Genomic DNA, 18878 nt, shown 5'->3' on the forward strand with positions numbered 1-18878 from the left:
GAAATTGTACTTTATTATCTGGTACTTTCAGTGTTGGCGACTATTTATTTGCTATATCGAAAATTTAGTTAGAAATTAAGAAAATTTGTCAAATGATATCAAAATGTTCGGCATGATGCAGTCCGTTTGGCATGTTTAAAAAAAAGAAATCAACAATCCTATAAAGTTTGAAATACAAATTTTTGGTTTTATACAGACATACAGATGTATGAAATTAATTTTCTCGCCTTGAGTAAGAGTATAAAAAAGGTTATATCAGATTGGATCAGTAATAAATTATGCGCTAATTTATTGATTAGTAATGTTATTACATGCAACGAAAGACTCTCATTATCTGATAATAAAATTGAGCCATTTTATACTCACAGTTCTTTGACAAGAGTTTTATGGGCGAGTTTTAAAGTAAAAATAATTATCTTCTTGAGAGCAAGAAAATGAAATTTAAAGGTGATTATATGAGAAGTGGAAAAAAGAATGTAGATAAAGATCCTTGGGTTGAATTAGGTCCCATCGTTTGGATATCACGGCTTGTTGGACAGGTAAATTGGATTTGTTTTACAATGAATAACTGCTTAGCTTAATTAAAAGAGGCTTTCTGAGTTGTCATAAGATTTTCATTTGCCAGCTATACTCCCAAAAGTATTTAAAGGTAATCGGTATCTGGACACAGACCTGTAAAATGTGGCAAGCCCACAATTTTTTTTAAAAAGTGCCTCGTTTAAAAACTTAAAACTTAAAAACAACCACCGTTTAATTGCAACAATGTCCACATACATGTACCTTAACATCTACACATTTCTTAACAACCATCAATCAAAGGAACCCCCTTCTACCAAATTCTTTGGTAATCTACCAAAGACCAAGGCCTCTCTTTCCCAAATTAGAACGCTAGGAGATCTAGGATAGAAAACTTTCATTAAGGAAACGATCGTCCATGGACACCTGATCCACTCAGCAACTTAACATTCAAATAATTTAGCCTTCAGTCTGCAAATTAACTTTTTTTTACTTAGACCAATTATAATTGTAATTGATAATTATCTATAGACGACATGTGATGTGTAATTTGGGACGCAAACGATTACAAATTTACAACCTTAACTTTTGTGAGTTCCTCAAGAGATGTGGGATTAAATTTGTGCAAACGAAACATATCTCACTATTACAGATAAATTTATAGACCAAAGGTGCAGTGCCGAAGACTCTCCTACTGTGCACCTTACTGAAACCCTTTCTGAAACAATTTCTCCCTTGCCATTCCCAAAATGTTTTAAAGTTCTTCCGGACGCAGCTACAAACAAAACTGGCAGAACATAAAATTAAACATTTATTTCACTAATTATGAACTTATCTTTTTTGCTTTAAAATCTAGTTTGTTTGGAGTGATTCTATCGGAGACAATACTCAAATGTTAGCCTAGCTTCAGCATTCAACACAGTACAACACGACGGAATTCTTTACAAAACTAACACTTTTTTATTTACTAAGATACTAAATTTACTTCTACAGGGAAACAATTAAGTTAAGAATAAAATCGATTACCACTTAAAGTAAGTAAAGCCTGTTTTATTGTCTAGTTTTACAGACTTTCCAAAGCGAGTCATGGCCGATAAGATAAGCTAAAGTACTTGTCATACGAAATGAAATCAAGTGGCAAGAACGGGACCTCGAACCCGTAGTACCAAAAATACATTTTACATTCTTCCTCTCTTACCGCTGCTATTGAGAATTTATAATATTATGAAATTATTGTAAGGCTTGACTGATATTTGTAAAATTATCAATCCAAATGTAGCTTCCCACACTTGCGCGGATATAAATGACCAAATTTAAAATCCAATAAAAAAACAGCATATTTGTCATACTTCCTGCTATAAAAGATATGAGAAAATAATGTATGGCTCCCCCCCCCCACACTTTAATCCGTTAAAAACAATTATTGTTTGAAGATAATCTGGCGTTTAGAATTGATCAATCAGAATGCGCACCTATGATGCAGAGCAGGTAAAAATGTCTTATTTGGTTCAGGGTCCAGGAGGAACTATTATTAACATCTACATTACGATAATGGCTATAACTGAAGCAACTATATCATTTACTTGGATTTTGTTTGTTGGTCACCATTCGAAGAACACATTGAGTCGAGTAACTGAAGATGGTCAAGTGTTGATATTGTATCTGTCAGCCAGCTGGTCAGCTTTGAATGCTGTTTTATGGCGTGAAGATGATAAAATTATGACCCTACTGAAAGGTTTTCCTTTGGAAGGAAAATATAATCCATGGAGTTCTTATAAAAAAATTGCATTAAAATTAATTTTATTAGCTCCTGTTATGGTATCCATTTGGCTTCTTTCCAGAGGTAAGTACTCCACAATTATTATGTACATAATATTTTATTAAATGTACATTTAATATAAGAATTTGAAAATACACACTGAATAAGAGTCAAGTTTTGAATGGAATTAATTTTTAAAAAATCTCTAGAGATGAAATATCTTCCATCAGCTTTTGCTCAATCAATCTATTACAATTCTTGAGGGGTACATGCCTTCATCAATAGGCAAAGGATTCCTTATGGTCGTTTTAAGTTTTGATCCAAACTTATTTTTACTATATTACTTCCTTCTATTTTAGAGCTCGCTGCTGAATCGAAATGGACATTTACCGCCTACTACCTACCGCTAGTACAAATGATTTTCGCCCAACTTCAGAAGACAACAGTAGTTGATATATTGACCAAAAGAATGGTTCAATTAACCCAACACCTTTCCAAATGTGTTGGAATTGTAGACAGTAAACTAATTAAAACTAACTCCCGGCATTGTTATGCAATGGAGCAAACATTTTCAAACGACATTTTAATGGAAGTACGCTGTAAAACTCCTCCAAATTTATACAAAACCAATGGGACAAATTTTGATCGAGAGATGTTAGTAAATCTAATTTCAGGATATGCTCTGCTATTGAAAGCTCGAACACTGGTTAACTCTTCATTTGGTCTCCAAACTTTAGTTTCATTGGGAAGAACATTTCTTATTGTAACTTTTAATTTTTTTCTGTTCATTAAAAGAGGTAAAATAAATTATTCCTGCAAGAATAAGCGATCATTATGCAAGCGCAAGCATTCTTAAAACTTATCTATTTTCAGAATTAATTAAATACATCCAGACTGGATTGAATTTGGATTTCATTACACATTCATTTTATTTACTAGCAACGATTTCAATACATCTAATTGAACTATGGAGTCTAGTTTCTTCAGCAGATAACTTCTCTAAAAGTGTCAGTATTAGAAATTTATTTTTTTTAAGTTTAATTGCAAATGAATAAAATAAAAACCTTACTATTCCTGTAAGTAAAATAATAACATAAAGCATAAAAATTTAATTTTCTCTTCACATGTTTTGAACTGATATGAAAAATGTCACTTTGACGCTGTCGATGACTAAAAGAGAATTAAAAAAAAATTAAACGTGGTACGAAAAATGAATAATAAGTACCAAAACTTTAAATCGATCTATTGTTCTTTTATTTTCAATCTCCTATTTAGAGTTAGCGAATGCTCATGCTAACTCTAGGTCAACACAATTCATATTTTACACTTTACGATCGATTTTATTCTGTGTATTATCCTAATCATTTATCTAGATTATTCTGTTACTATTGTAGAGATTTCGACTCCTCACCAAGTGTAGTACGTGACGGCAATAAGTGAAGTCGAAATCTCTACATTAAACTGATTAATCTACCTCTGATGATGCATTAAAGGCCGGAAGCGTTAGAGATACAATAAACATAAGTTCTACGACGGACAAAATCAAAAATATTTCCCAGCACTGCGGGCCTTACCACATTTTTAAAAAAATAGGTCTTATTTACTACAGTAGCTATCTTACTTCTACAGTAGGACATAATAAATTCAAGCGAGGAAGCGAGTTTTCTTTTAAATATAAATTATATTTTTTATTGTGTAAAACATAAATTAAATAAAGATTTCGTTTTTATTTAGGCAGAAACTTTTACCAGAAACCTTTTTACCGCTGCAATTGAAGATGATACCGAAATTTTAGCCGAAATGGTGAGTTAATGTATTTAGATAAATAGTTTGTAATTTTTTTTTTTTACATCCGAAGCTAGGTCGATATGAAGCTTCACTGGCGATCCGCGACAAAAGGGAATAAAATAATAAACTAATATAGGAATACAAATACTTTTTAGATTTTTATTTAAGAAGCAGACATTATTTATTTAAGGAAAAATGAAGATTAAAACTTGGTTTAAAATTTTTGCCATTTTCTATTGAATGGACTTTAACAATTACAGGATGTAGTGAAAAGTCACATTGCATCGTCAAAAGAAAGCACAATAACTGCATTTGGCTTTTTATCAGTGGATTATTCGCTCATTTGTGGCGTAAGTATAAAGTTATAGTATCTGTTTTGAAAAATTATCGAAATTGTAAAAGTTCGGCACGAAATGTCGTAGAATGTATCATACAAGATTTATTTCTTGTTCTTGCATTGTTCAGCAAAAAAAAAAAAGTCTTTTGTTGTTGAGGATGTATACATAAATAAGCTTTACGTGTCTATTGATTGCTGAATAGAGGAACGATAATGCGAGCACCTACAATAGTGTGCCTTATCGCTTTTTCATCATCATTGTAAAATATTTTAAGTTTGAAAATGCAAAATACTACGGATGTCTTTATTCAATAATGTATCACTGGAGTTTTCAATAATTTAAACAAAAATTATCAACAGATGTTGGGAGCGATCACAACCTATATGGTGATTATTGTTCAAATTGGCAATGTAGAAGAATAATAATACAGAAACTGCAATAACAGTGAATAAAATATCTGTGAATATAATTTACCTGAAGTGAATCAAATAATTATTTTCTATGTAAAGTTTTTTGTGTCCATCTTCAAATGAGTGCAGTATATATTAAATTTTAATAAAAACAATTTGTTTAATTGACGTTTAACAGCTCATCCTTAGAAAGGGTTTAACGACAAAACTTCTATAAATCAGTAACCCTGCGGCTAAATGATGCTGTATCAGATAAATAGATAATTTTCTCAACATAGGATAAAAATAAGTTTAAAAAAGTATTGTATATTACAAAAATAATGTACAAAAGAGGTAAGAATTTTGTTATATCATATCCTAAGGAAATTATTACAATTTGTAAGATATAAATGACCTTTGTGCAGTATGTTATTAACTAGACTAGTGAGATGTGTGGCCTTTCTACATTCGCTCTCAAAATAAGATTACTGATTTCATAAAAGTTTAAAAAAAATAATGTTAATGTGAACAACTTTTTAACTGTAATAATAATTGTAATATTTCTTTAAATTTCAAAAATTGTCAACTTTTAGAGAGATTAATTAGATGTATCGATTAATGTCCAACTTTGATAAAGAAAAATGGAAATGAGAAAAGAACTATTCTAAAATATTTAGACAAATGATTAATCCACTAAAAATCAGAGAACGAGGTAGTAATTGTAATGTAAAGTGAGTAAAAACATTATTTATAAGTTATCATAGACAAGATTTGTACAACTTATTTTGAAAGTTTTATCTATTTGACTAATGAGTAGAGTGGCATTTTTACCCACATTAAAAAAGAGAAAGATTATCTTTTCTTAAATTTAAACATGGGCGTCCGGCGGATCGAAGGAGTGGTACGTGCAAACCCCAAGCCAGAGGTAGGCGAACAGATTTTTGTGGGCTTCTCGCGTAGGTTTATCTCTGGTTTACTACACAAAGGCACAGCCAATAGAATCCTTTTTTAATTCTCCTTAACGAACACAGCAAATTTGCAAATACAACCAATAATAAGAAGTTGTGCTTCGAATCATCCGTAACTCGGCTGTTTCGAAATACAGAAAATGTTATAAACTTTTCAAGTATCGCAACAATTTCGAACTCTTCAGTGCTTGGAAAATTAGGATTTTTTTTTTCCAGCGCATAACGTTATGTATGGTAATTTGCTTTTGTCTCTATATAGCCAATATGTCCAACGTAGGAAATTCCTTTTCCATGTCCTCCTCAGCTGACGAATAGAATTATCGGGTCGTGAAGCTCATGTAAGTGTTGGTAAGCAGGAACTGAATATTCTGTTCAGGAACTGTAAATTCTGTTCTCAATAAGTCGTTTGTAAAAGCGTCGACAGCGGTTTTTTACATCCATTAATATCAGTATTCGGAAGTGAATGTGTAAAGTCAGGTTCAAAACGTAATAAAGCTGAACGTTGACCCTCTGATGGTTAAAAATATAATCAAAGAAATAAGAAAAATTCATTAATTAGTTGAAAAGTGCAAGATGGGGAGATCGACAAAATGCATGGAATAAAGTCTCAATTCCGCCGGGAAGGCAATCAACTTTGTATAAAAAAAAAATCGAAAAAGGAGATGCAAGTAACCAGAGAAAACAAACTGCACTTATGGAGATTGATTGATCGACTGTTCGGAGAAAGTGTAACATCTCTCATTTGGTTGTAAATCTCGTTAGTGCGTCCCAGAACATGAGTACGTTGCGTTACTCACCCATAAAAATAAATGTTTAAGAGAAATTTATGTATTTCCAAATTAGAGCTTTATGAATAACCTTAAGGAAAGTAGATCTCCCTAGTGAAGTGATATATTTGAGTTCAATATTATACTCAAACATGAGTCACAAAAATGAATTATTGAGACTATTAGAATTCCAATTTTTCTGCAAAAGTTCAAACCATTGAAAGTGGCTAGATTAATAGATATGAATAAGATTAGAAGATTTACATATGACTTCATTTTTAGGGATTATGTGCAAAGTAGATTTTATTAATTTTACAATGAAGGACTGAAAAGATGTCCCTGATTTGAAAAGGGGGTATTGTTTTTACCCTGGCCAGAAAAAAAGATGCTTCCCTAATTACTTTTAGAGAAATCTTTGTTTTCGTATCATACTTTAGCTGCATAAGAATATATGTATAATTATTTTTCACTTAATCTTTTCCAAGCAAATTGTGGTGCTTGAGTTATATAAAAACTTGAGGTATGCCTCACAGGAGATTCAGAAAGTCTTGGTAAATGGCCTCTTGCCCTTCCTAAAGCAACACCTCTAGACAGCATCTTATCAACGGCCTCTGCTTCAGCAAGTACATCTATTTCTGATGTTGCTCGGGTCCGTTCACCATAAACTGGCCAATTTTTTTTCGGATCTTTAATGCGAATCTCCACACTGCTAATACCACTTTCTTTTACTGTTTCTTCTGTTTGCCTTTTTGGTTCTTCTTCATGTTTTAGATCTTCGATCCTTTCTTCAACAACCTAAAAAGAAATAACATCAATTCCTCATCATAATCATTGGCTAGAAAAATATGTTTTTACATAAACTGAATGAATGAAATTCATCACTCCATGAGTAAAGAATGAGATTTATCTTCCCTAAATTAAAAAGCGTGAATCATCCGAATAGCGAACTTTATCTAAAGAAGGTCCATTATTATAACTATTATTTTCTTTATCAAAGAATCTTTCACTCTGAAAGTATCTATTTCAATTCATCGATTACCTGTATATTAATTTAATAATTTATTGTTATATTTAATCTATTGGTGGGACACCGATGGGTGGTAACTCTTCTTATGTCACATCCATGCAACTTGTTTAATTACAGCGGGAAATTGCGCCTTAAGTCGTAAATTCCAATAAAGTTCATTTTAAAAAACAAATAATAGGAAATTTAATTTTAATTCATTTAATAATTTTCATTTACAGATTTTCCCAACTACGTTGGCGCACCATCACTTCCCCTGTTGTACGATTTGTTGTTCTGTCGTTCTCTTTGCTTTATTACTCTCTCCATGTACTGAAATCAAGCTTACTTAATTAACACTGAAGTGCAAAAAAGTTGCTCCAGGAAACATTTCCAATAAATCTCTAATGTATTTATTTTCGGATGTCTCTGATTTGAAAACTAATTGAAAGAAAACTATTAAAAAGAGAAACCAAATCAAGCTTACTATTATAATTGACAAAATCTTTGATAAATATAAAGCTTAAACTAAAAAATACGTTAAAATGATACCTCTATTTCATTCTTCGGTTGCTCTGAAGGTACAACTTCAATTTCTTTTTTCTTTGAAGCTGGAGGTCCTTTTTTTTTAATCTTAGGTTTGCTGGCACATTTGGTACCTGCATCGGTAAGCAACAGTACTGCCGCAACTAGTGCCAAAACACCCAAAACCACTGTGTTATCAAAAATTTTATCTGGAACATCATCTATGGAGACTACTAAGATACCTCCTACAACTATCATCATTAGACAACCAATTACCAGCATCAGAGTTTCCTAAAAATAATAAATATAGAATTATTTTTGAAGTTAAATGATAAAGAAAATGATTAGGCAACAAAAAAGTTGTTAAATTCCTTTTCAACATAACACATACGAAATTCAATTAATACTAATTCTAATTAATATGACTTCGCTGTTCACAAAATAGGAAGTAGTAAGATTGGGCCTATTATTGAGAGATATGTCTACAAAGTTCTGCCACGAGTCTGATGGGAAGAATAATTTTATAATCACAATTTCCTCGCAGAAAACAGGCAAAGCAGACTTACAGCAGGCAGATCGTGCACAAATAACACATTCATCCTGCTTCAAATAATGGGAAAGATCAGAACTAGAAATAAAGAGATAGATATAGCTTTAAATGATCTAGAAAAAACGAGATAGTGCGCGGACAGATAGGTTGAGGACTGCCTTGATCGAGTCTGGTAAAAGAGCTAAATGAAATTTGAGAGGCCAAAATATTGCAAATGGATTCATTATCAGGTGAAAATTGGGAAATGTCACCTCTCTGTTAGCTCTAGTGCCATTAAATACTTAGTCAAATTCTTAACTATAAGTAATTGCAAGCGGCCTACATTTATGCTTAATCGAAAACTTCAAAACATTTTTTTTATTAATTTCGTAAATTTGACACGATGGAAACATTTGCAAAGAAGAGAAAAATGAAATAATAAATAATATAATCTGCTCACATATTAAAAATATATGAAAAACATGTGATTTTGAAGATAAATTTGACAAAAAATATGTAACTTATTTTTTTTATAGTTTGAAAACCAAAATTTTGTAGCTAGTTTTCTTTTTTAGATGCTAAACATTTCTTTATTAGATTGTATGTCAATGTTGTGTGAAATTTTTCTTGTAATGATTAAAATTTCCCATTCTTATGAGAAAAATATTTATTTATAGTTCTTTGTCAGTTTTATTAATGTTTAATATTTATGGAACATTTATTGACAATGCAATTAGGACATTCGAAGGAAGAAGAATTCATATCACAGAAGTGCCGTTTGTTGTCCTTGTAATTCCACACGATCACAGTTGTTGTACTGGTTTTATAGTAGCCATTGATTGGGTCCTAACAGTAGCTCACTGTTTTGGCAGTGAAACATTTAATGGTAGTGTAGAAATTAGAATTGGCACCCACGATCAACTTGATAAAGCAATAAAAATTAATTCTTCTTCAGTAATTATTCATCCAAATTTTTTTAAGTTTGGAAAAGAATATGATATTGCATTAATTCATTTGAAACATAAAATACAAATGACCGAAGTAGCACAAATAATACAATTAGAAGATAAGAAGTGGCCAGAAGGTGAACTGCGGCGCCACTGTTTTTCAATTGGTTACGGGTATCACATTAACTTGGAAAGAATCGGAGTACTTCATGGAGGTCAGGTAACCGCTGGATTTGGACAATATCCATATGAATGTAAAAGTGCACAACGCAATACTAAAAGTGAAAGGTTTGTGTGGTCCAATAGTAATGAAAGTGTTCACATATGCTATGGGGATTCTGGAGGACCTCTGGTTTGTGATAGAGTGGCTGTAGGAGTCTCAGTGATATCATTTAATTGTGGTGAAGGGCCATCGGATATACATTGTGGTGGAGAATTCGTGGACGCCTTTCTATATCTTTACGAACATTTGAATTGGTTGCAATCTTATGTGAGCTGTTTGCCCTCTTCTTGTATTGAAAACAAAAACCCCCAAGTATTTGCAAGTGCGATAAAAAATTTAGATTTATCATTGTATTTACTGATAATGAATTTATTGTTTCTGTGCTTTTCTTAAATAATATAATTACGAACATCCCAAATTTAAATATAAAGAAAACTTGGAATAAGAACTCAATTAAGTTGTATGTGAGTAAAAACCACAAATCCGTTCAATTGTAATTTCAAACTTGTCAGCATATCTACTGACTTTTATCGATGAGGTTCGATGGAATTTATTAAAAACGGTGTAATGTATTTAGAAACAAACAATTTTAATTGTGCATTTCTAGTTTAATGAACTATTTTTAACTATTTAATTAGAAAAAATGTATAATATTTTTCAATCGGTGAAGAAATTGCAGAAACTTATAAAGCGAAAAAACAATATATTTAAAAAAATTGAGTGATTAGATTATATAACTAATATACGTACATATAATTATCATTATATAATTAGTATATAGAACTAGTATGTAACGATCAACCCTTGAAAAACTGCCCTACCGTACAATTTTAATTCTACAGATGTACATAGTGTAATCAATTACTGATATGACTATCAGAATGTGTAAACGCTCTTAAATTAAACAAAACCATATAAAGAGACTAAGCAAAGGAGTTTTAGGTTATAATTCATCGAAGAAGGGAGAATTTTGAAACCATTGAGAGGAAGAAAAAGATGCTGAGTAGATCAAAGCCGCTATACTTAAATCCTGAGTTGTGATTGATTTAAATAAAATGCCATATTCAGAAGATGTACTTAGACCAACGATCTAATCATTTATAAAATGCTCGTGTTAGAAATTGTTTATCACTATAGATTATGTAAACATATAACATTTCTTAACTAAAACTATCAGATGTTTTCTGAATTCGAAGTATTTAAGTTCTATTCAGGCGCCGCGCTAGGCAAGCGGTTAGATTAGGACCGCAATACTGAGATGTATTGTGGTGCTGGTTTTGATTTCTACTGTAATTGGCCTTGGATTTTATTTATGTTAATTTGAAGCAATTCTAAAATTGCTAATAAGGTTATCACGTATCATAATTATCGACTGATCTGGAGGATACAGGTACTTCATCAGGATTTTCTAAAGTAACGAGAACAATATTTTAAACATGCCCACAAAATGAGCTGATGATATGAATGACTAATCTTCATTTCTACCCTCAAATTTTTCTGATTTTTTTTTTTCTGCTTAAGGAAAGCATTTCGATCAAATCAAATTTTCGATTACTTTTCCTTCGATTATTATTTGTTTCAACGTAAATATTTATTTTGATGCTTTCTGGTGGTAAAAGTGGTTTTTAAAAAATGGATTCACTATCTCTTTCTTTATGTGTGCATGAATGAAATATTTCAAAAACTATAAACAACGGAAAGCTGAAACTATTTCTTATTTAAATGTAACTGATGTAACTGAATGAAATATCAAAAAATTTTTTAATTTTAGGACGGACACAGCGGTGTTACGTTCTTGATTGGATGGATACTTTTATTGATTGGATACCATCAATTATTGCTAGAATTCCAAATTGCAAGAGCACACAGATCAACAGAAAGGGCGGTTTAGCAGGAAAAGAAAAAGGTTTCTGATTTTTAACCAGTGTCCCAGCTTCCTTTTAGGCTTTAATTACTTTATTAATAATTCCACTAGATTGGAAATTCAGAACGCCATTTCAAAAATTGTTTGTTTAAAGAAAAAAAATGTCCTATATTTAAAAAAAATAAAAATAATTTACATTTCTCTGCTAAAATAGAATTTTAAACGGAATATTGCACTTTCTGACCATGGCACAGATAAATCCGATATCTGCTAGGACAATTTTTATTGATATATATAATTGAATTTGTGTGAATACAGACAGACTGTTACACACACAGACACACATTGGTAAAAACCTCTTTTTCTGACTCTAAGAGACTTCTAAAAGAAACTCCCGGTGTTAACTGAAAATAGAAAAACTAAGCAACTACAATTACCTTCTCTTACTAAAGGAAAATAAGCAATGAGAGCAACAAAACTTTGTGACAAATAGTAAATTTGTTATATTCAATACTTACGCCCACAGTTTTACTGTCACCATACAGATGACCAATAAACAAGCATAAGGTGACGATGAACAATGTACCAAAAGCGAGATTGATGAACAGCGATGCTAAGGAAATTGGATTAGTAAATGAAGCCCATGATCCTTCCAATGATTGCTTCTGAAGTAGTCGGTTCACTCGTTCAGCTTCCCATGTTGTCAACACCATGTATACTAAGCCAATGCCGCATACAATCTAAAAGTAAAGAAAATAATTATTTTATTAGCCAGGAACTTAAAATAAACTTGATAAGCTATTGACTTCTGGGTTCAAATAAATATTATCTGTTCTTACTACTTTTAAGAGAATGTTGCGATAAAGAAAAATATAATTAGAAAACAGGAAATATCTGTTTTGTGTCCGAAAAAGTGGTTCTGGCAAAAGAAAAAGAACTGCAAATAGAAACAATAAATATTTCCATACAAATCTCGCTAGAAGATGAATCTTTATACTTCTTTAAGAAATTTGGTCAAATAATTTTGAAAGTTGAAATAACTTATGATATTAGGATGTTTTAATCCAGATTTCTTTCCCTGAAATTCCGTTCAGCGCTTTTAAGGACTACAGCTATGCTTAAATATCTAGGTATTGGATTTGTTGTGACCAACTAAAGGCAAGAAACTAAAACAACTTCGAGTTTTTTACACCTTTTTTTTTGCTGTTTTCAACGTTTTGTCGATGATCTATCGTTTCTTGGATGTACAGAATTTATGAATAGTTTGATATTTTGGGACGTTTCGTTCACTTCTCTTCGACTATTATTGTTTTGGTATTGAAACTTTCGCTGTAAATCTTGAACAGCAACTGGTCTAAAGAAAGTTCTTATTATAGCAAAAACGTTAATTGAATCGAAATCATCAGTCGACAGAATTTTTCTGCGGGTATCCCATGGGAAAATTTAAAAGGATGTTGAGTCGTATTTAAGAAAATTCGTTGGTTATATTAGCTAAATTCTACTGATTTTTATCATGTAGCAAAACAAAAAAGTCGACAGAAACATTTCTACTTTTGTAAAATAACAGTAAGTTTTGTATTTGAATAATTTGTAGGCTTGTCACAGAAATGGATAAATCACTACTCTTAAAAGTATATTGTGAGTAATTTGACAGGTAAATTTTTACTTACAACTTGGGAAAATTTCAGAAAAGCTTTAATATCACACGGCATTTCTTTGATAAAAGAAAACTTTCACTAAACTACGAAGTACCTACATAAACTTACACCTACATAAAGCACACACCAGTGTAAATGTGTAATGAACAGGTAAACATATTTACCCCACTTTTGTAATCAAAAAAAAACACGAGGCTTCTTGTAGATAAACAATTTACAACTGACTGGCTATTCTTCTTGGATATTTGTCGCAGTGAAGTTCTCAACGATCCCACTCTTTTTATTTGCGGCCTTGTCTATTTCGCTTAATTTTGTTTTCTTCACTTTACGCTATTTGGTTCTTAAAACATGGTCTTCTCATGAGAAAGCTCTCAGGGATCGGAAAATAGAGAAAAATCTGTTGTTTTCTATTGACTCATTTTCTATTGACTTCGACTGAAAATATCCACTTTTTACATCTAATAATACATAACAATAATTATTATTAGGTCTGTAACACTTCAGTAGATGTAACTGATATTTACCTTTAACAGTAAGCTCAGCCGAAAAAAAATGGTTTAATAAAGTTAAAATTTTTCTTTCTTTACTTTAATAAATCATTGTTATCAGAAAATCTTGTGTAACATTTACTTTTCTCAATTGTAATCTGTTTCCATTGACCAAAATAGTCAAAAATTCAGTGGAATATCATTTTAATCTAAAAAGTTCCCCTAACTCAAACGAAAAATAAAATCAAAATAAATATGGAGCATCTTTACATGTACAAACTTTAAATTTAAATTGGTGTAAAATAAAGTAGTGTAAGTTGTTTCAAATTTTCAACTTTTGAAAGAAAAATGTAGAAAAATTTCTGTCTTTTTTTATTGATTACAGCTATTACAATTATTTGAACTAAAAATATTCTTCACTCTTCTTAGTAAACAATTACATAATCGAAAATGCTAAACACAGAATCTTTTAAAAGTTTTCTATTAAAATTAACATAATGAACTCTCACTAGTTGACAGTAACTTGTAAATAAAGGAACCATGAATTACCTTGTTGACTAGAATACATATCTTACAAAGAACGCCATTGTTTTTATTTTTGTATTGGTTTCAGTAAAATAAAGTACTTATAAAAATTTAAGAAATAGTTTATATTAAAATAAGAGAATGAAACCATTGCTAGGAGTGGCAAAGATGGTAAAGTTGTTACAGTCAAGGTTTATTATTCTCAAGTAAAACAAAACGTTTGGTTGTTTCAAAGCAAGTTGATAACTAGGTGTACAAATTTATTTGATATTTTAAATTCTTTGTTTAATGAAAATTACTTTATCAGCTATCTTCGGGCTAAACGTGTAAGTCGAGAAGCGTACGGCGAATCGCGAAGAAAGATCCAATAACGAAATAGGTGCTGGACTGAGGTAAAGCCTTGGGTACTGAGCCGTCGAGTGAGGTCGACCACAAACTTATCTAATTCTCTAGTGGACATGGGTACTTTAGTTAGTTAGATACTTCAGCGGATGGGTAAGGCAGACGCTTCATGGACTGATGGCGAGGAGCACATCTTTTCTTCTGTGTGAAAGGTGAAGCGCGCCTGCACGAGTCTTTGATTAGGTTAGTTCTCCCCAGATTCCGTCATCAGTAAGATTTGAAGCAGTAAAGATAACATGGATCCAGATAGCTATCTACTGTGCACAAGAGAGAAAGCCTGTTTCGACTTTAAGGTGAGCCAAATGTGAGAAGAGTGAAACCAGTTACTTGGTCTGAATTATGTGACGAACAGTTTTACGCCAGTCTTCCGAAGATGAGGTGATGAGGGGACTTTTTTAAGTGGAAAGATAAAAATACTGCTTAAATATCAATGTGCCTAAATTTGACTAAAAATCGGAGAACAGAAAATACCACTTTAATGATAGATTTTTTTAGCTTTTATTTTCTAAATTTCTCGAAAATGTGTCCAACGATTTTCTTCTACCTTACGATGCTAATTATACATACGTAGATCTACCACTTTTAATTTAAACGTTTCTCCTGAAAAAAAATCAATTAACGTCACTTCTGGAAAAAAGGTGTGGTATAGCTTTGATAAGTGAATTAAATATATCTCAAAATTTCGGATTTAGATCTATGAGAATAGTAATCAGATAAAGACGAGTCAGTTTTCACAGCAGATATTTTTATTGGTCCCCCACTAGATTTGATTAGTTTTCATATCAATAGAACAAGTTCTCACGAAATGCTTAGCCTAACCTTGGGAATATTACACAATTTCATACATAGTAAGTATGAATAATCTTCAAACAAAGAACAAAGAAAATTTTTATAATTTATCTGTAATGTAAAGTGATAACAGTTTTACTAATATGAACATCCATTTAATTTGAATTTACAGAAAGTACTAAATAAGAAAATATGTGAAAAAAATATGTTTAAAATGCAAGGCAATTCAACTAAAAAAGTTCAAAATTTCATTTAGTGTTTATAAGCTACCAAAAAAGTCTTATAACTTCTCTTTGGATTAATCCTAAGTAACATTGGACTAAATTCCTTTCCCTTACTGCAGATATGGCAGTTCTAGTCAACAAACATTTTCTTTTTCTCAAACGACATTTTTTTTGTAAATTTTTAGGTCCTTTTATAGTTCTCAATCAGCGTGCAAAAGCTAGTGTAATTGAATTTTGGAATGTTAATTTTTCCCAGAAAGGACATTTTTTGAATTTATTTTCGAAAATAAAAGTACCAAAAATTATTTTATCGAAGGTCTTTCTTCTAAAAGGAAAAATGAGAGAAGAAAAAAATAAATAATGTCAATATTCTGAAGATGGAGATAAATGAACGTAAATCCGGCAAAGCATGTTTTATTTCTTTAATTCTGACTGCTTTCGAAATTACGAAGTAGGGGAAGACTAATTTGAAACTATTGCTACAAATCCAGATCATTCTGTGTTATTTTCCTTTATCAGTTATGAAATGCATTTCTTATTTTAAAAAATTTCAAATTATTTGTGTCACTCGTAATTTATGGCATAGAAGTATGTTCTTGTGGTCTGAAGTACACATATGAATTTTTCTTACTACAGTTCTCTAGGTTCAAACTCAAAACATCTTGTTTGAACTCTGAATTTTTAAATTTCTTTAATTCTTACTAGAATTACACCAAATTCAGACAATAAAGCGAAGCCTACAGACACAAAATCCCTCCTTTAAACAGTCCAATAAAAATTTGCCTAGAAAAATTATTCAACTAAAAGCTATAAAAGGATCTACATGTCAATATACGTACGAAATTTGGAGAAAATCGCAGAGAAAATTGTTGAAAATTTCAGAAAATTGAAATTCCAGAATTTTTTCAAACCCAAAGTTTTAGAAATAAATTTAATATTTCCTAATAAAATTTATGTTAGGACCGAACATATACCGTAGTGGTACTATAGAAAGAGCCAATAGAACCCCTTCTCAGAAGTGCTCTTATTGAAATCGCTTTAAAAAGATTACAAATGCAGTAGAACAAGAGTAAATAAAAATTTAAATTTTTAGAAAGAGCCAAGCACAAGAAAAGAAGTATCCTTCTAATAAAAGGTACTTGGATCCGATTTAAAGATTGTAATCGCTACACAGTCATCTTTTTCGGTTGACCCTCAAACAGGTATTCTTGGATATCCCAAATTGGCCTGGATTTGACAATGCTATCCTCATCAGATATAAAAGAAAGTTAAACAACAAAGAAAAAAGGTAGAAATTCTATTCTATTTAGTTTCATAACTGACAACCGATAAGATCATTGTCCAAGATTTAATTCACTGACAAGTTTTCAGTTGAACTTCGCTTAAATTTGTTTTACTTTCTTTTTATATTGTTTAATTTAAATTTCTTTAAATGATGAGAAAAAAGTATGAGTTAATTAAGGAGGATATCAAAATGTTTGTCCAATAGAGAGTGTACCAATGATTAACATGTGAAAAACCTTCACATAAATAATAGTGGGAATGGGAATATTCTTTTTTCCAATTTCCTTTCTCTGTTCTTTGAACTTGAATTCAAGAAATCTCAACACTGTTTGATTAATGAATCAATACCAAGAAAATTTATTGTTTTTATTTTTAAAACATTTATTTTTCAAAATATTTTGCTTCTTGTATTCTCACTTACTGGCATAACCATACTCACAGTTTCGAAAAACCACTGTTTAGACTGAAGGGTACGCCAAACGAATATTTTTCTTGAAAACTCAATGTAGAAAAGTAACACGATTACAATAATTTCCTTTTTAGTAAGAGGAAGTCAAAAATATAGTGTGAACGTGCACAATACTTTCTCTATGGTAGTTATTATAATGTATGCTTGCTTTGCGCCTCCGACCAATACACCTAATCGTTAGATGGACAAGAAATCCTCCTGAAAAATGAGGCATTACTTTACTTTAGGCGGTTAGGCACGAGGAGTGCAACAGTAAGAAGTAATTGCACAGAAGTAAAAGTACGGGGTAATCGTGTGGGTTCGAATCCCAGTTTAGGTCTTTATTTAACGGTTTATATGAAAAATTTGTTAGTCAACACCGTCCACGACACCTAATTAGGTGATTGGAAGTAAAGCCCGCCTAAAAAATAGGCATTATTTTACTTTACTTTTATGTAAAATGAAGAAAATAAGGGATTTCCAGTAAAACTATCCATGATTTCCTATTTGTTCTCTTTTTTTTTTAACTACTTCTTCCAAAACCAGTAGTAGGTAACACCACCATTAAAATAGAATGACAGATGAACAAAATAAGGTATTTGCTGTAAAACTAAGCATGAATTCCTATTTTTTCTCTTCTTTTAAAAATTCTGCTTTTAAAACGACCAAGAGTGTAGTGTCTAGTTCCGGCTTTAAAATAAAATGTAAGATGAAGAAAATAAGGAATTCCGTGTAAAACTGAAAGATATCCTATTTTTTCTTTTCTTCCTCATCTTCTGCTTACAAAACCAGATGACTAAGAATGTAGTATGTAGACTCGGCATAATATAGAATGTAAGATGATGAAAATAAGGAATTACCTGTAAAGCAAAGATTTCCTCTTTTTTACTCTTCTTTCTGATCAGCTTTCCTGCGAAGCTGGTATAGATTTTCTACGTATTCATTCTTCTGTTTAAGAATATAAAAATTAAGGTGTAGAAAATAAGATACGATACTCGTATTTCTTTTGAAGCTGACAAAGATTTCCCATTTTTTGATTCTATCTGAATTTCTTAATTTAGTAAAGTGGAACTTCCGGTTAAGTGGTTTGATCCAAATTTTACTGTCGCATACCATCATATGGCATTTGAGCGAAACATCCAATTTTACTATAATTTTCAATTTTGCGATGGCTAAAACAATATTTACGGACTCAAATAATGTCAACAAGAGTGATATTCTAGGTGAGAACTCAAAATCGAAAATTTGAACGATATAGATATTTTCGTATTATGAAGAGTAATAGAAAATGAAAAAATTGTCAACATTTTCTAGAAGAGAAAGGCACACATTTTGAAGAGAATTCCATTAAAGAAGTAGTTAAGCAAATAAAATTTGGAGTAATAAATGAGAAAAGAATGCCGGATCGGCCACCTTCCAGACATGGCCTTGATTGAATGCCCTG

The 18878-nt window shown here is 31.2% G+C and overlaps 3 protein-coding genes across 5 annotated transcripts; 2 read left to right on the forward strand and 1 right to left on the reverse strand.

The window, feature by feature from the left end:
* Positions 1–30: 30 nt before the first annotated feature.
* Positions 31–5353, forward strand: LOC141456394 (uncharacterized). Of its 2 annotated transcripts, XM_074132340.1 has the most exons (7): positions 31–539; positions 2029–2359; positions 2635–3072; positions 3149–3282; positions 4010–4078; positions 4324–4413; positions 4761–5353. In XM_074132340.1, exons 1-7 carry the CDS (start codon positions 435–437, stop codon positions 4821–4823), a joined length of 1230 nt encoding a protein of 409 aa, XP_073988441.1. In that variant the 5' UTR covers positions 31–434; the 3' UTR covers positions 4824–5353. The 2 variants fall into 2 exon arrangements, with proteins under 2 accessions (XP_073988441.1, XP_073988442.1); XM_074132341.1 differs by lacking the exon at positions 2635–3072.
* Positions 5098–18855, reverse strand: LOC141456403 (uncharacterized). Of its 2 annotated transcripts, none has more exons than XM_074132354.1 (4): positions 18295–18855; positions 12135–12356; positions 8081–8344; positions 5098–7320 (listed from the first exon to the last, which is right to left on the reverse strand). In XM_074132354.1, exons 2-4 carry the CDS (start codon positions 12327–12329, stop codon positions 6985–6987), a joined length of 795 nt encoding a protein of 264 aa, XP_073988455.1. In that variant the 5' UTR covers positions 12330–12356; positions 18295–18855; the 3' UTR covers positions 5098–6984. The 2 variants fall into 2 exon arrangements, with proteins under 2 accessions (XP_073988455.1, XP_073988454.1); XM_074132353.1 differs by lacking the exon at positions 18295–18855 and adding an exon at positions 13287–13514.
* On the forward strand, positions 9093–12311 carry LOC141456400 (serine protease 55-like). Its single transcript, XM_074132347.1, has one exon. It carries the CDS (start codon positions 9237–9239, stop codon positions 10143–10145), a length of 909 nt encoding a protein of 302 aa, XP_073988448.1. The 5' UTR covers positions 9093–9236; the 3' UTR covers positions 10146–12311.
* Positions 18856–18878: the final 23 nt, after the last annotated feature.

The sequence above is a fragment of the Rhodnius prolixus genome, unplaced genomic scaffold (assembly GCF_049639745.1).
Source record: "Rhodnius prolixus isolate KJV_2025 unplaced genomic scaffold, Rpr scaffold_4, whole genome shotgun sequence".
Lineage (NCBI taxonomy): Eukaryota > Metazoa > Arthropoda > Insecta > Hemiptera > Reduviidae > Rhodnius > Rhodnius prolixus.

What these genes read in the sequence shown, in the direction of transcription:
- LOC141456394 (XM_074132340.1), top strand. Translation starts at nt 435, where the DNA reads ATGAAATTTAAAGGTGATTATATGAGAAGTGGAAAAAAGAATGTAGAT. An exon ending in CATTTGGCTTCTTTCCAGAG is followed by an intron (nt 2,360 to 2,634) that starts GTAAGTACTCCA and finishes CTTCTATTTTAG; the next exon opens with AGCTCGCTGCTGAATCGAAA. An exon ending in ATTATTCGCTCATTTGTGGC is followed by an intron (nt 4,414 to 4,760) that starts GTAAGTATAAAG and finishes AATTATCAACAG; the next exon opens with ATGTTGGGAGCGATCACAAC.
- LOC141456400 (XM_074132347.1), top strand. Translation starts at nt 9,237, where the DNA reads ATGAGAAAAATATTTATTTATAGTTCTTTGTCAGTTTTATTAATGTTT.
- LOC141456403 (XM_074132353.1), bottom strand. Translation starts at nt 13,328, where the DNA reads ATGCCGTGTGATATTAAAGCTTTTCTGAAATTTTCCCAAGTT. An exon ending in TTCTGAAATTTTCCCAAGTT is followed by an intron (nt 12,357 to 13,286) that starts GTAAGTAAAAAT and finishes CTTTACTTTTAG; the next exon opens with ATTGTATGCGGCATTGGCTT. An exon ending in GTGACAGTAAAACTGTGGGC is followed by an intron (nt 8,345 to 12,134) that starts GTAAGTATTGAA and finishes TATTATTTTTAG; the next exon opens with GAAACTCTGATGCTGGTAAT.